Source organism: Gouania willdenowi, chromosome 6 (genome assembly GCF_900634775.1).
Source record: "Gouania willdenowi chromosome 6, fGouWil2.1, whole genome shotgun sequence".
Taxonomy (NCBI): domain Eukaryota; kingdom Metazoa; phylum Chordata; class Actinopteri; order Blenniiformes; family Gobiesocidae; genus Gouania; species Gouania willdenowi.
The window spans coordinates 22,349,665-22,363,126 of record NC_041049.1 but is presented as its reverse complement, the minus strand read 5'-3'; the positions used below and the strand labels follow the sequence as shown (position 1 = coordinate 22,363,126).

Genomic DNA, 13,462 nt, shown 5'->3' with positions numbered 1-13,462 from the left:
TTTCAAATGCTAAAACCATAGCCCTCTTTAAATCTGTATTCTGCAGTACCGATGAATTATCCCCTTCAAAAGCCCTTATGTTTGAATTATTTATTTCATATTAGGGCTCTTTATTATGTTCCTCTGTGTAGTTTGAACTTGTGGCTTTGATTTTATTATGCTGTCCCATCTATTGCTCCATTGATCGTTGTTTATGAGATTTAAGTGCCTTGTTTTCTGTACATACTGTGCACTTTTGCTCAATAAAAAAACAAGCTTTTTTAGATGATTCGTATCTAAATTGTATCTCTTTTGAAACATGTAGGATTGCAATTCAAGTTAATGTTTGTCCATCTAACACACCTGCAACTTAACATAAACTATACAAAGTAAACTAAAACTGCCAGTTATTAAAAGGTAGATAAAAACAAAGATAACAAAATTACTAATGACAGATTTGCAAATAAGTTTCCAACAATGAGATGGGAAGTACTGACACCAAGTGGCCAATAAAAACACTGCATGTGGTTGAAAGTGTGTTTTCTGACAGTTTTTAAAACGTAACATATAAGATACCATATCTTGATGTTTTTTTCTCAAAATAGCGATATACGGTGTAAATCTTGATCATTTTAATTAAAATTAAGTCTCACCAGAAAATTTGATGATCCAAATGTCACACAGGCACATTTACTAACAAACAGCTGAACAATATGTGCCACTATTCTTTTTCTCATCTGGGACAGTACATGTGAGTGAGTTCTGTAGTGTGGCTTGTTTAGGGGAAGGTCTGGGTTAGGATGCATTCAGCAATACATCAAACTGTGCTTTTTATGCTGTTCTGAGAAGTAGTGAAATCAGCGAGTCATAAAACAAAATTTTTAAAACAAAATAAGCAATAAAAAGACGCTATATAAGAATGTGAGCTCCTCCCTCTCAAACTACCTCACGGGTAAAACAAACACTGCGGTTTAATATAGAACATACATTATACTTTATTGTCATGTATGTAAAGCTACATACAAGAAATGTGTTCTCTGCACATTCCTGTTCCCTTTTTAGTATCTGTTATATCACCTCATATCACCTTTGACTTGATCTGACGTGTTTGTGACACAATGTGATGCAGCGCTTGAACAAAATAAATGATTATCACCTTAAATGTACTATTCATGTAGTTAATAGAGATGAAGAGGAGAAGAAAGTGACTTAGCAGTTTAACACTGTGTTTGAAGCAGCTGAATGACGCTGCTGCTGCTGCTGCTGCTGCTGTGATAAACACACAGCCTGAAGCGCTGAATCACAATCACAATAGCCACTTAAATAGCCATGTGTTTTACTGTAAAGTCCAGTTTTTTTTGGCTGAAAACAATAACAACAGTGTGTGGATAGAAAAAAGAAAATTGCTTTGGTGATCACTGATCTCGCAAGAGCGAGGCATGAAGTCTGCGTCTATAGACACGCCCACTCATGAATATGCATGAAGGGCCCAAATCAGCCTGTTTATAGAACTGCTCAGAAAGTCATTTTTCAGAGGGCTAAAACTAAAAATTGATGTTCTTAGAACAAATGGAGATGGGTGAAAAATCGCATAATACCGCCCCTTCAAATGAGATGACAACACACCGAGGCATAAGGCCATATGATCTCTGCTAAAGAACCATCCTTCCACCTGCTTCCTGACAATTTGCAGAGGACACCTGAGACAGATAAGGCAGCTTTCTTGACTGTGGCTGATCAGAGCCGTGGAACCTTAGCTGTGTGGGAACGGGGACTTCCAGCGAGCGGGAGACTGACGGCTTCACCTCCAGATGCCGCGCTCACACAATGAATGGCCAGGAAGAAAATACGGCAGCGGGGCAGCGAGTTGCTAGAGGGCAAGCTTAGAATAACCTCAGCATCCACCTGAGCCGAGGTTGTCGGGTTCGACCCAGGCACCCAACAAAGACACATGCACATGCACACGCACACGCAAACACACACACACACATAAAATTATCGGGCACAGGTAGAGACAAGAAGAATAAATAATAAACAAGTTACTACACACCAACCAACCACACACTCACAGAGATGTGTGAGAGCTCGTGAAATGTTTGACATTCCACTTGGTGCCCTGCAGCACCATCATACATCGTTCTTTCTATTCACCCCACCGCCCCCCCACCCCCACCCCGTCAACTCGGATCTGATTTTCCTCCCACATTCATTTCTCTCATTCTCTGTTCTCACGGGATCCTCTGTATATTCTTCCAAGGACGAACAGGTAGACTTTCAGGGAAACTAAGTCAGTATATAGAACCCTGGATCAGAGCGTATGTAGTGTTTGAAATGTCTTCATGAGATTAAATAAACTTTATTGTAAAAAGGATCACTGGTTTGAATCATGATCCACCTGTCTGTCAGCTTATCAGAGGTGTAAAGAGTACTGATATATCCTACTCAAGTAGAAGCACTGTTACTTGATTAAAATTGTACTCAAGTACAAGTAAGTCAAACAAATACTCAAGTACAAGTGAAAAGTAGCTCAATTAAATAGTGCTCAAAGCAAAAGTTACTAGTTACTTTCACCCCCCATGTTTATTGTTGGTAATAAATCTTGCTGCGGTTCCCTTACATACAGTAAACATCTCATGTATAAACTTAAGCAGGAAGAGACACAATCCTGCGCTATCGGAACTTAATTTATTTTCCACAAAGGCATCTGTATAAAATAAAATGGTTTGTCGAAATGTACAATTATTTTTTTTTATAAAATAACACCAATGAATTCAATTCAAAATAAAAAAAATTCTCAGGCTCTAAATATAGATACATTCATAAACTCTAAAAGTAAGAAAACAACCTCCATTCAATGTTGTTTTGGTGCGGTGCATTACGTTTAATCTGATTGGTCGGCTTAAAGTTTGACAATGTCCGTTGATCATTTTAGAACAAAAAAAATATTATAATTTACTCTTTGGGTGTTGAAATGTAATGAAAGACTTTACCTCTTTTGAAACGTACTTAAGTACAAGTGAAATTACTGATTTAAAAGCTACTCAGTTACAGTAACGTGAGTACTTACAATTCATTACTTTCACCTCTGCTGCTTATATAACTCTACTCAGCGTGTTTTAAGTCAGTCTTTGTTGAGTTTAACTTGTTGTTGCATGTTTATGAAAATAGAAACAGTCACATAGAGCCAGATATTAAACTGGCTTGCATTTTTTTTATTGATAGTCATTGTAAACAGAACAAAGGTTAAAAATGTTTTATCATTTATTTAGCCATTGGAAACATTGATAACACTATCACATAAACATCAGGTGTGATTAGTCACAAAGAGAAACTACAATTAATTTTCATCATAGCCTAAGGGTAAACTCTTAACCTCCAACAGAAACCAGTGCTTAACAAAACAGATCACATGCATCTTATCTTTATTTTGGTGACCCCTGGTGGGCACCAGGTAGCCTTCATAGACCTTGTGAGTTGCCCTTTTCTAACAGCAGCACGAGTCACCAGTGAGCTACGTCTAAAATCTGATTTTAAACTGACACTTGATACGCTTTTGTATTGAATGAACCATCTTTAAATGTTTTCACTAGGATTTTGTTAAAGATGTTGCTGATTTAATGTTTGGATTGATATGCATTGTTTTTAAAAGACACAAAAGATTATCTTTTTTTTTTAATAAAATCTTCCATAATTGTTAAATTGTGAAAATGATAAACACAGTGTAAAATAGGAACATGAGGTTTCAGACGGGGTCCTTTGAAAAGGAAACAATTGCTTTCATGTTGAAACTGAATTATTTCGTACCTTCTTAAGTTAATGCAAGTCATCTTTACTTATCTTTCCCTCTAATTTCACTTTGACAAATCTGATATCATCATTATTGGCCCCCAAAACATCACAAACTCCATTCAGAATTTCTCTCTTCATCTTGACCAGACCACTCTATCACCATCCCCTCTCATCTGAAACCTTGGCGTTCTCTTTGACCAAACACTCTCATTCCAGCAGCACATAAATCACATAACCCGGTCTGCTTTCTTTCACCTAAAAACACATTGCACGTCTTCGCCCGTCCCTTTCCTTTTCTGCCACTGAAACCCTCATTCACGCTTTCATTACCTCCAGACTCAATTACTGCAACAGCATCCTCTACGGCCTACCATCCAAAACCCTCAATAAACTTCAATACATCCAGAACTCCACTGCTCGCCTCCTCACACACACTCGTTCCCGTGAACACATCACCCCTGTTCTTCAAAATCTACACAGGCTTCCTATCCCTCAGAGCAGGGGTCTGCAACCTGCGGCTCTGGAGCCTCATGTGGCTCTTTGACTCTTTTGCAATGGCTCTCTGACGATTTAAAAAAATAAGAAAATGAATGATTTCCTACAGAGGGTACTGGTGATTAATGACATTAATTTCAAATAAAATGATGATAAAACAATTGGTTAACCTAAAAATGAGTAGCTCTGCCAACGTCCTACTTCAACTCCTGTAACATCTACAGACCATTAACTTTCCTAACACCAGTGGCTAACCTTCAGTTTTAAATCTCTGGTCAGATAACTTAAATAACAAAAAAGACTATTCTGGAAGAAAATGCAGACTTAATTTGTGTGGGGAAAGATTTATTTAACTGCTAACATACCGGCTTAATATGCATGCTTGATATGTTGTAAGAAATTAGCATGTGTTGGAGTTGATAATGTGTTATCAAATTCAAGTTATTTTTGTAGCCCTTCAAATCCATTCACTCATAAAATTATTCGATACTATTTTAACAGTATAGAATTTTATACGCTGTATTGTTTTCATGAGAAATTAGAATATAAATAGACCAGCATTCTGGAGCCTCCATGTATTGCCACAAATTAGACTGTGGCCTCTGTAAGACCACCCTTTGTGACAGGGAAACAATCTCATCAAAAAATACACAAATATGACTTTGATGCACTTTGCCACCACGTACTCGTGCGAAAGTGGATTTTCATTTTAGACAAACATGAAAACGAAATACAGAACAAGAGTTTGCATGGAGAAAGATGCTCAGACTCTCTTAAATTCAGCCAAATATTGCAGAGTCATGTGCATGCTCTCACGCTTCTCATTAATGTTGTCATGAGTGAATTTCACATTTTCAGGGTGATGAAAAAGAGCTCGTTAAATAAATTAAATGATAATTCTAAATAATTAGTTCTATTGTGTACTTACAGATTATTATTATTATTTATTATATATTATTTCTTAACAGGATAGGTTCAAATTCAGAGTCAAATTTCACTGTAGGGCTACATTGTATCTAAGATTACATTATTATGTTTTTAAATGTACAGCAGTAGGGGGTACATGGCTTCAGGTCAAATGCCTGAAGGGGTACAAGACTGTGAAAAGTTTGGGAACCACTGCTATAGATCCGTATTAATATACTGATTCTGACTCAGTTTCAAAAATCATTTGCAAAATTTCAAAAATTCACAACTCTGTTCATAATCTTTATGACGTTTGACTCAGTTATGTGGGGTTTTCTAGGTTTGCGCTCTCTGAGTGCTCACATTTCATTTATGCTAACAATGATTTGCCTTCAAAAATATGTGCCTTGTTATAAATATTGATATTTATCTTTATTCTGTCAGACTTTCTTTGGCATTCTTTACGGTGATAATTTAGTTCATACTCTGACATTGTAAATTAAGTGATTCATTCAACTTTTAAAGCTAATTATAGTTCTATAATTCTTTAAACTTCCAGCTTGAATAGACAGTGCTTAACATTGAGAAACTAATACACCAAGTGAATCAGGAAACTATAAAAATAAGACTATATTTTTAATTAATTGTAATTTTGCAGATTCATTTTTGAGAATTACTTAGACTGCAAATGCATTACCATTGTGATATTTTTCATGTCTGTCTCTAAAGTTAAAGTTGTGGGTTCAAATCCCAGTGGGGTTCTTTTTCATTTTGAACAACATTTGCTTCAGTTGGTCTTGTTTTAGAATTTTAGTTGAGTCAGTTGGTGCGTCTTCAGCATTTCTCTGTCTGTGTGTGGGTCGTGTGGATTCAGTTCTCCCTCTTGTCTACACACAGGTGTGCCTTGTCTCCTGATTGCCTTCCCTCACAGTCACAGGAGTGTCAGAACACAGTGACCTTCCCATGTTGTCTCCAGGGCCCTCACACAAAGACATTATGTAACTCACTCATCTCCATGTATTCTGGGGTCAGGCCTTCAAAAGGAGCCAAATCGTAGTCTCGGTTCCACTGCTGTGGAGGCCGCTCGTCCTCGCTCTCCTTCTGGGCGGTTCCTTTGTCCTTTATTGCTCGCACCAATTTCTTTAACTTCCTGTAAAATAAAAGGCATAGAATTACAATGTGTGAATAGTTTGACCATATTATGGCAGCTGTGATATACTGTCTTGGACTTTTATTTTGTGCTGTGATGCAATCTTCACTTTAAAAAAAAAAAAAGGAAGATTATTTTACTATGTAGTACTAGTACTTTGGTGAATCAGTCAAAGGTTTTATTCTATTGAATAGTGTAGTGAAGAAAGTTCAATCACATTTTTAATAGATACAAGAAAGAAACAAAAAGATGAACTTATCACACACAATAAGCCATTCGTCTTTTAATCAAATAGACTTTCTTGTCTTTTACCCTGTTTTGTTTTCCTACACACTGTCGAGGTGCCCTTGAGCAAGGCACCAAACCCCAACACTGCTCTGGTGCGCTCCCTTCATTGTAAAAGCAGTTCCACTCTGACATCTCTCCATTAATGCATGTCCACGGGTCCTGTTTGTGCATGTGTGTGATTCGGGCCTTTGTGTGTGAGAAGCATGAAAATAACAGAGTGCAATGTAATTTTCCTTCAGGGATTAATAAAGTAATTCAAATTCAAATTCTAATTTTCTGACTGATTCTATTTAAGAAAAAAGAGGAAAAGTAACATTAGGGGCTTAGGACTAAATATGTTTTTTTTTTATAACTTCATCCTGCACTCTTTTGGACAAAGTCTGATTATCTACAGTATGTTGTTTTTGATTTGTCTCTTTAATTTTTGTATTTGGTTTTTTATTCTAACCTTTTACAATAGAAAGATAAATAAAATAAATATTTTGGTGAATAGAAGTTTAAATGAAATATTATTGCATTAACACATCACCAGAAACCTGTATCAGCAAGGCCACCTTTTTTATTTAGGGCAAACCAGAGCCATATAGAGAGAGTTGCGTCAGCTCCGTTCACTCCAATGGTTCGGTTTTTTTACAATGGAGCCTCACAACTGTTCCCGGAAGTGATCAGTTTACTATTGTAGCCAATGGAGCTAGAGCGGATTAGACAGTTTGTGATGCACTTTTGAACAGTAAGACGTTATTATTATTATTATTATTATTATTATTATTATTATTATTATTATTATCAGCGTATCTGAACCCATTAACGTGTGCATTAAGGCATGTTAGTGGATGATCCCCCGCTAAACTAGTAATTTAAATTTTTTTTCTTTTTTTTTTACTATTATCATTCATTGTGAGATACACTGCTGTTGTTTTCATGATCAAAAAAAGAAAAAAAAATCTAAATTCTTCAAATGCAAATTAAGTGTTTGAATATTTAGATTTTTGAATTTTTTTTTTTTTTGAATTTTTAGATTGCTCCTGCTGACTTTGGCTAACTGTTTCTTTCTCCTCTGGTTCGGTTGGGAAGCCAAACATTTTCACTCACATAAGTGCATAATAAAAAATCTAATGTCTATTTTATATATGTATCATCATAATAAATACGTTTTCAATGTGTTGAACAAAATTCAAAGCAATACATCCTGTATACAATACATATTAACACATTTTTTAACCAAATTAATGTTGGCTTTAACTATGTCAAAAAAGCAGGTAAGCTGTTTACACTAATTATTATTACAAATTTTCATTAGGAAAAAACTATTTATGGAACTACATAAACATATATTGTATATACACATACATATGACGGTGTACTGTATAAATATTGTAAATCAATGCAGTTATTGATGACAAATTACCAAAAATCCCAGCTATGTCACTAGGAATCAATGGATTTGAATGGCCCGCCACTAACTTACGGGAACAAATTCAGTCTTACATGAATCACGTGATGGTGAAGCATTTTGGACTTCCATTGTCACAACTCTCCCTCAATATGGCTCTGGGGTAAACAATATAGAATAAATATAAATATCTTAGTTATTAAAGTCAAATGACCACAATTGGGGCAATTTTAACTTCTCTACGTGATGTAAATTTGAAATAAAATATGCAGGTAACTGAGATTACTGATGGAAGTTAACTTTCTGAACTTTTTTACCGTTTTACTCAAAATCTAGATTGCAGCTTTCCCAGCATGCTTTGCGGTATTCTAAACATTACTGCTGGAAAATTAATTTCATATTCAGGTTTTCTTTTGTTACAAAATACATTGAGTTTGTGTTAAAGTTTCACACATACAGCACCTCAAACATCTCCATAATCATCACACGAGCCTGAAATCTAAGCTACTGCTTTTACTGGCCTCCTCCCAGGAGTGAAAGCTGCTAAATGGATGAAAGTGAGGCAGCGTTGTGGATGGTATGCACAGTGACATGGTGAATGTGCCGAGGCTCGCTCGTCCCTTAAGGCTTCTAATTAAACGCAGAGTGAGATGTGATTCACTCACTGGGTCAGAGGGTTAACCTGAGCTCAGAGCAACACAGTCAGAGGCTCCTCCTCCCACAGAGCTGACCTCTGACCTTTGCCATTTATGAGGAAAACCTGAAGCATTAGACGTGATGGGGACGCACAGCGCTGACAACGAGAACTTGATTGGAACACGAAAAGGAAGAGACGTGCGTGTAGGTGCTTGTGAGTAAGCACGTGTACAGTGTTTGTAGATACATGTGTCGATAAATAAATATGTCAAAGGCTTCTCATATTTTAGACCAGTGACAATTTGCTGTCAGAGATGATTAGCTGTTCCTGATAACATTTGAATATTACGACTTTCTCTTTTTATTCAGTCATTTTACATTTTTTATTCAAACCCACTCATCTTGGTCTAATATGTCAGACACAGAACTAAGAAGCAGCACACTAACAACTACAATCAACATAAAATATCATCCAAAAAATGATTAAATACATAAATAAATGTAAAAATAAATAGATGTGTTCTTTAGTTCAACAAACTCATTTAAATTGTGAAACTTTATACAGTCCAAAGTAAAATCCTTGCCAATTAAAGTCCATATATTTTAAGAAGTTACTGGTATATATATATATATATATATATATATATATATATATAAAAATCAACTTCAGTTGATTTATTGGCTTTTTTCTTATATAGGCCTTGAATTTGTCTTTATTTGTGTTTTGCCTTTTTTCATTACAGTGTAATTTGTTGGGGTGTAAATCACCAGTTTCTTGGCAATACAATATCTATCATCAACTGCAATGGTATTTGCCAACATACCAATCAATTTTGATTTGATTCAGGGGCCTTCGATCGATTTAAGACAATATCGTAAACCCATTTAACACAATCAGTGTCATTTCACCTAAAGCTAGAAAAGAATACCAAGCAATGCTGTTGTTTTGAAAATGTTATTGCTTAAATGTTTCAGACATTTAATAAAACATCTAAATTACACCCCTAGTATGTTGCGATAGAAATCTGTCAATAGTTTACTATAAGAGTGCTGTGTTTTAAAAAAATGTTGGAAAACATTTAAATGACGTCATCTTTAGATACAGTTGTGTAACAACATCATTTCTACGCTAATTGAAATGTTTGGTTTGTTTGTTTGTTTTGGACTCAGTTTAATGAAGAAAAAGACAAAGAATAGAACTTACGGTATGCCAATCTCAAAGATATTGTTCTGAATCAGCTGCTTCCCGAGCATGATGATGCTGAGCTGAATGCACAACTCAATAAGGCATCCTCCTGGAGCACACTGTGACACACACACACGCACACACGCGCACACACGCGCACACGCGCACATACGCACACACACACCAAACAGTTGCTAAATGTTTAATGTTTACAATTGCAGTGATCAGCAGTTTTTTCCAAATACAATTAAATCACAATTCCTTTTTATCTTCAGAAAGTCAATTACAATTCCGTTCTCAATTGCTGAAGTTTAATTACAATGAATCACAATTACTGAGCCTGAAATAAATAACCTAATAAAGTTAACCTTCCTCTTGTGTTAGCTTTCTGTTAGCATCTCTTATGACAACTGGTCCTAAATCAGCTGTAAATACACTGAACACAAATATGAATCATCTAATTTCTTTCCTATCTATTGGTTACCTTGTTAGGCTTCATAATCAATAAAAATATCGGTTTTCATATTTTTGGTGTGGGCATCTGAGCCTTTTTTGTGTCAGTATATGCCTTGATTTATTTATTTATTTAATGGTAAAATATAAGAAAGCTTGATATAAAACATTATAATAATTGTTTACTACATATGTGTAGAAATGTACATAGAACTGTAACATGGTTCACCAGTTCTGCGTTAAATTGTAATTGACAATTTTTATATAATTTTACAAAGTCAATTATCTAAACTCAATTACAATTTAATTATGATTACAACAGCAACATATTTTTTAAATTACAATTACAATTATAATTACACCATAATTGTAATTAATTATGCAATTAATAATAATAATAATAATGCATTGGATTTTAAATAGTGCTTTATCATAGACACTCAAAGCGCTTTACAGAATTAAGGCATTATTCTTTCACTCCACACTTAGTGGTGGTAAGCTGCTATTGTAGCCACAGCTGCCTTGGGGCCCAAACCTGATTTTATCAGAAGAGCGAAAGAGATGTGACTAACCTCCTCCATCCGGTAATCATTAAACACGTACACATAATTTCCAGGTCTGCCTGCAAACCTGCAGAAACACACACAGTTTTACACTAAACCAAGGTTAAACCAATAAAACCAAGCATAGCTGAAATATTTCCAATGAAGAAAAAAAACAAAAAAAAAAAACACACCAAACAGGAACAATTCAGCTTGACAGAAAAGTTTAGACAATGTTTCTTTAACAGTTAGTGGGTGCGTAAACACCTTACCGTCCCTTAAAGAAAGCCACATAAAAGATGGGAGCGTAAGCGTTCATGAACTTCAGCAGAAAGGCTTTGAGGATGAGACGCTCCTCAAAGGTTGTTTCTGTTTTAGGAATCTCTGAAAAACAGGCAGGAGTCAGCATCAGTAACCTCTAGTGTCCATCATTCCTCGTTGTTCTGAGAGGTCATTCTGAGCACACACACACACACACACACACACACACACACTTTTCCTCTTCTCACACATTAATGCCTCCCTCTTTCGGAGTGTGTGAATATAAATGTAAATGTAGGTGAAACCTTCTGGGATGCGTGATGAGACAGCTGGAGTCAAGAACTTGACATTTTTTAATAAAGTGTCTTTTAAAAGGCAGAGACTCACACAGGATGATGATTGTGATCAGAATGCCTTAAAGCAATAAGACATTCTTTAAATGACGTATGGAAGACCGTCAGTCATCCAAACATTGACTGAGGCCTTTGCTGCACTTTTGACTGTTTAAAAAGCCTGTTTTACTTTTTTTTAGCAGTAATGCTAACAAAAGTTGCTAACACGCGTCAACATCTTAAAGGTGCAATATGTAGAATGTCTTAAATACTTAAAATAAACATTTGAGTATTAAGAAATGTCCTTAGCTGATTTTTTTAGACTATATAGTTATATAAACATTAATAAATATTACCTGTAGTACCTACTGTATTTTCCACGGGTTCGGTGAGTATAAGCCTATTTACAGCAGAGCAGTCCCTGCACGAGGCCATGTCTGGTAACAAACAACTGCTTAAACATCTTCCCTCATGAACGCATCACACATGTAAAGCTGACGATATACATCGCCCGCCGAAAACACCACCTGGTGGTGGCAGAAATTGTTTGCAAATCTCACATATTGCACCTTTAATGTGTATTTTTGACACAGACTTTCTATGTAAATCATGCCTCTGTTTCCTGTTACTCTACTGCTTTACACCACAACATACAGTACGTGCTTAGTAAGGGTGGGACGATAAGCAAAGTTCAAGAGACGAGACGATATAGGATACTGGGCTCACGATAACGATATGAGATATTTTTAGAAAGGGGGAAAAGGACAAAAAATAATGACGGAGGGATGGAAATGCATTCTTCACCAAAAACATTGGGTTTGTTGACAAATGGTCATGTGACTTGAACTTTGGAAACGTTTTGCGCATTGCATTGTGGGATTTGGAGTTGTAGAAGAATGCAAAGTTGGCTTCGAAACAGAAAAGTTCTGTTTTTACTTCATTCGTACTTTAATTTCACGTCATTGTTGTTCTGCTTTGTTTATTGTGTTCACTGTGACGTGTGGTTATTTAAGTGTTTTCACGGAAGCCGCAATATCAACATCTATCATTGATTTAGCATAACTTTCAATCCCTGACAAACACCAAAACACAGTTTTTCAGTCTTTATTATGACTACCGCTACACAATAATTATTATGATTCTTTTCAGGTTAGTCATAAGAAATGCTTCCCAGTTTAATGTTGGTTGAGAATGAAACAAGGGTGTGGTGTTTCTGTACCTAGTTCAGTGAGCCACAGAGCCACAGCACCATAGATCTCATCCAGGATCAGGATCACCACCAGGTTAATGATGACCGCAGTGGCCGTCACAGTCACCCTCACATTGGACTTGGTCTCAGGGTCGGGGCTCATCGCCATCAGTGCCGACACAGTGATGCGGTAGATGATGACGCCAAACACAGCAGAAAATGTGAGGCCAAACTGGAGCAAAAGATAAGAAATAAAAAAAAAAAAACCGCTATGTCATATTCAGGCAGACGTATGTTTTCCTACATTTAAAACTAGAATATCTGAATCTAAGTACACAAAAATAACTCACCATGAAAAGAATGGAAGAAACATTGATAAAATATCCAGGAAGACGGTCTTTCCAAGTCAGCTTCTCTATGGCGGCCTGACACACATTACATACAGACAGAATGTGATTTTTAGCATTCATAATTTATCTTTAGTATGTAATTAATTGTATAGAAGGTGAGGAAGAAAGTCTGAGAAAAAAAAGGTTCACTTGGAAAACAGTTTAAAAGTCCACTGGGACGTTTTTGGTTTTGTTTTTAAAGTTTAGCTAAATCTATTGTAGCAAGGGTCACAACCTGCTATCATGGAAACAGTACAAAATCCCCACCCCTTGTTTAAACAAGTTCAGATGAACTACGGCTGGGCCCGCAGAACGTCTCCGCGCCAAATAGCACGTACCACATTCCTGAGAATTTAGTCAAATGACTCAGTTCCACAGAACGAATCAATGGGGCCCTCTGGCATCCCTGTGTCACATACAAAGTAATGGGCCTCATTCACATACTGTATGGGTATGTGTCAATGATTCAGTCGC

At 36.2% G+C, this 13,462-nt stretch overlaps 1 protein-coding gene across 2 annotated transcripts in view; it reads right to left on the bottom strand.

Moving 5' to 3' along the window:
- Positions 1–13,462, bottom strand: part of ano2b (anoctamin 2b) — a 118,367-nt gene that overhangs the window by 25,172 nt on the left and 79,733 nt on the right. For both annotated transcript variants that reach the window (XM_028451321.1, XM_028451323.1), the window contains 6 exons: positions 12,950–13,024; positions 12,630–12,831; positions 11,090–11,201; positions 10,848–10,905; positions 9,841–9,941; positions 6,177–6,319 (listed from right to left, as the gene is read on the bottom strand). In XM_028451321.1, the coding sequence (XP_028307122.1) occupies positions 6,177–6,319; positions 9,841–9,941; positions 10,848–10,905; positions 11,090–11,201; positions 12,630–12,831; positions 12,950–13,024 (691 nt within the window). The remainder of the gene's footprint in view (positions 1–6,176; positions 6,320–9,840; positions 9,942–10,847; positions 10,906–11,089; positions 11,202–12,629; positions 12,832–12,949; positions 13,025–13,462) is intronic.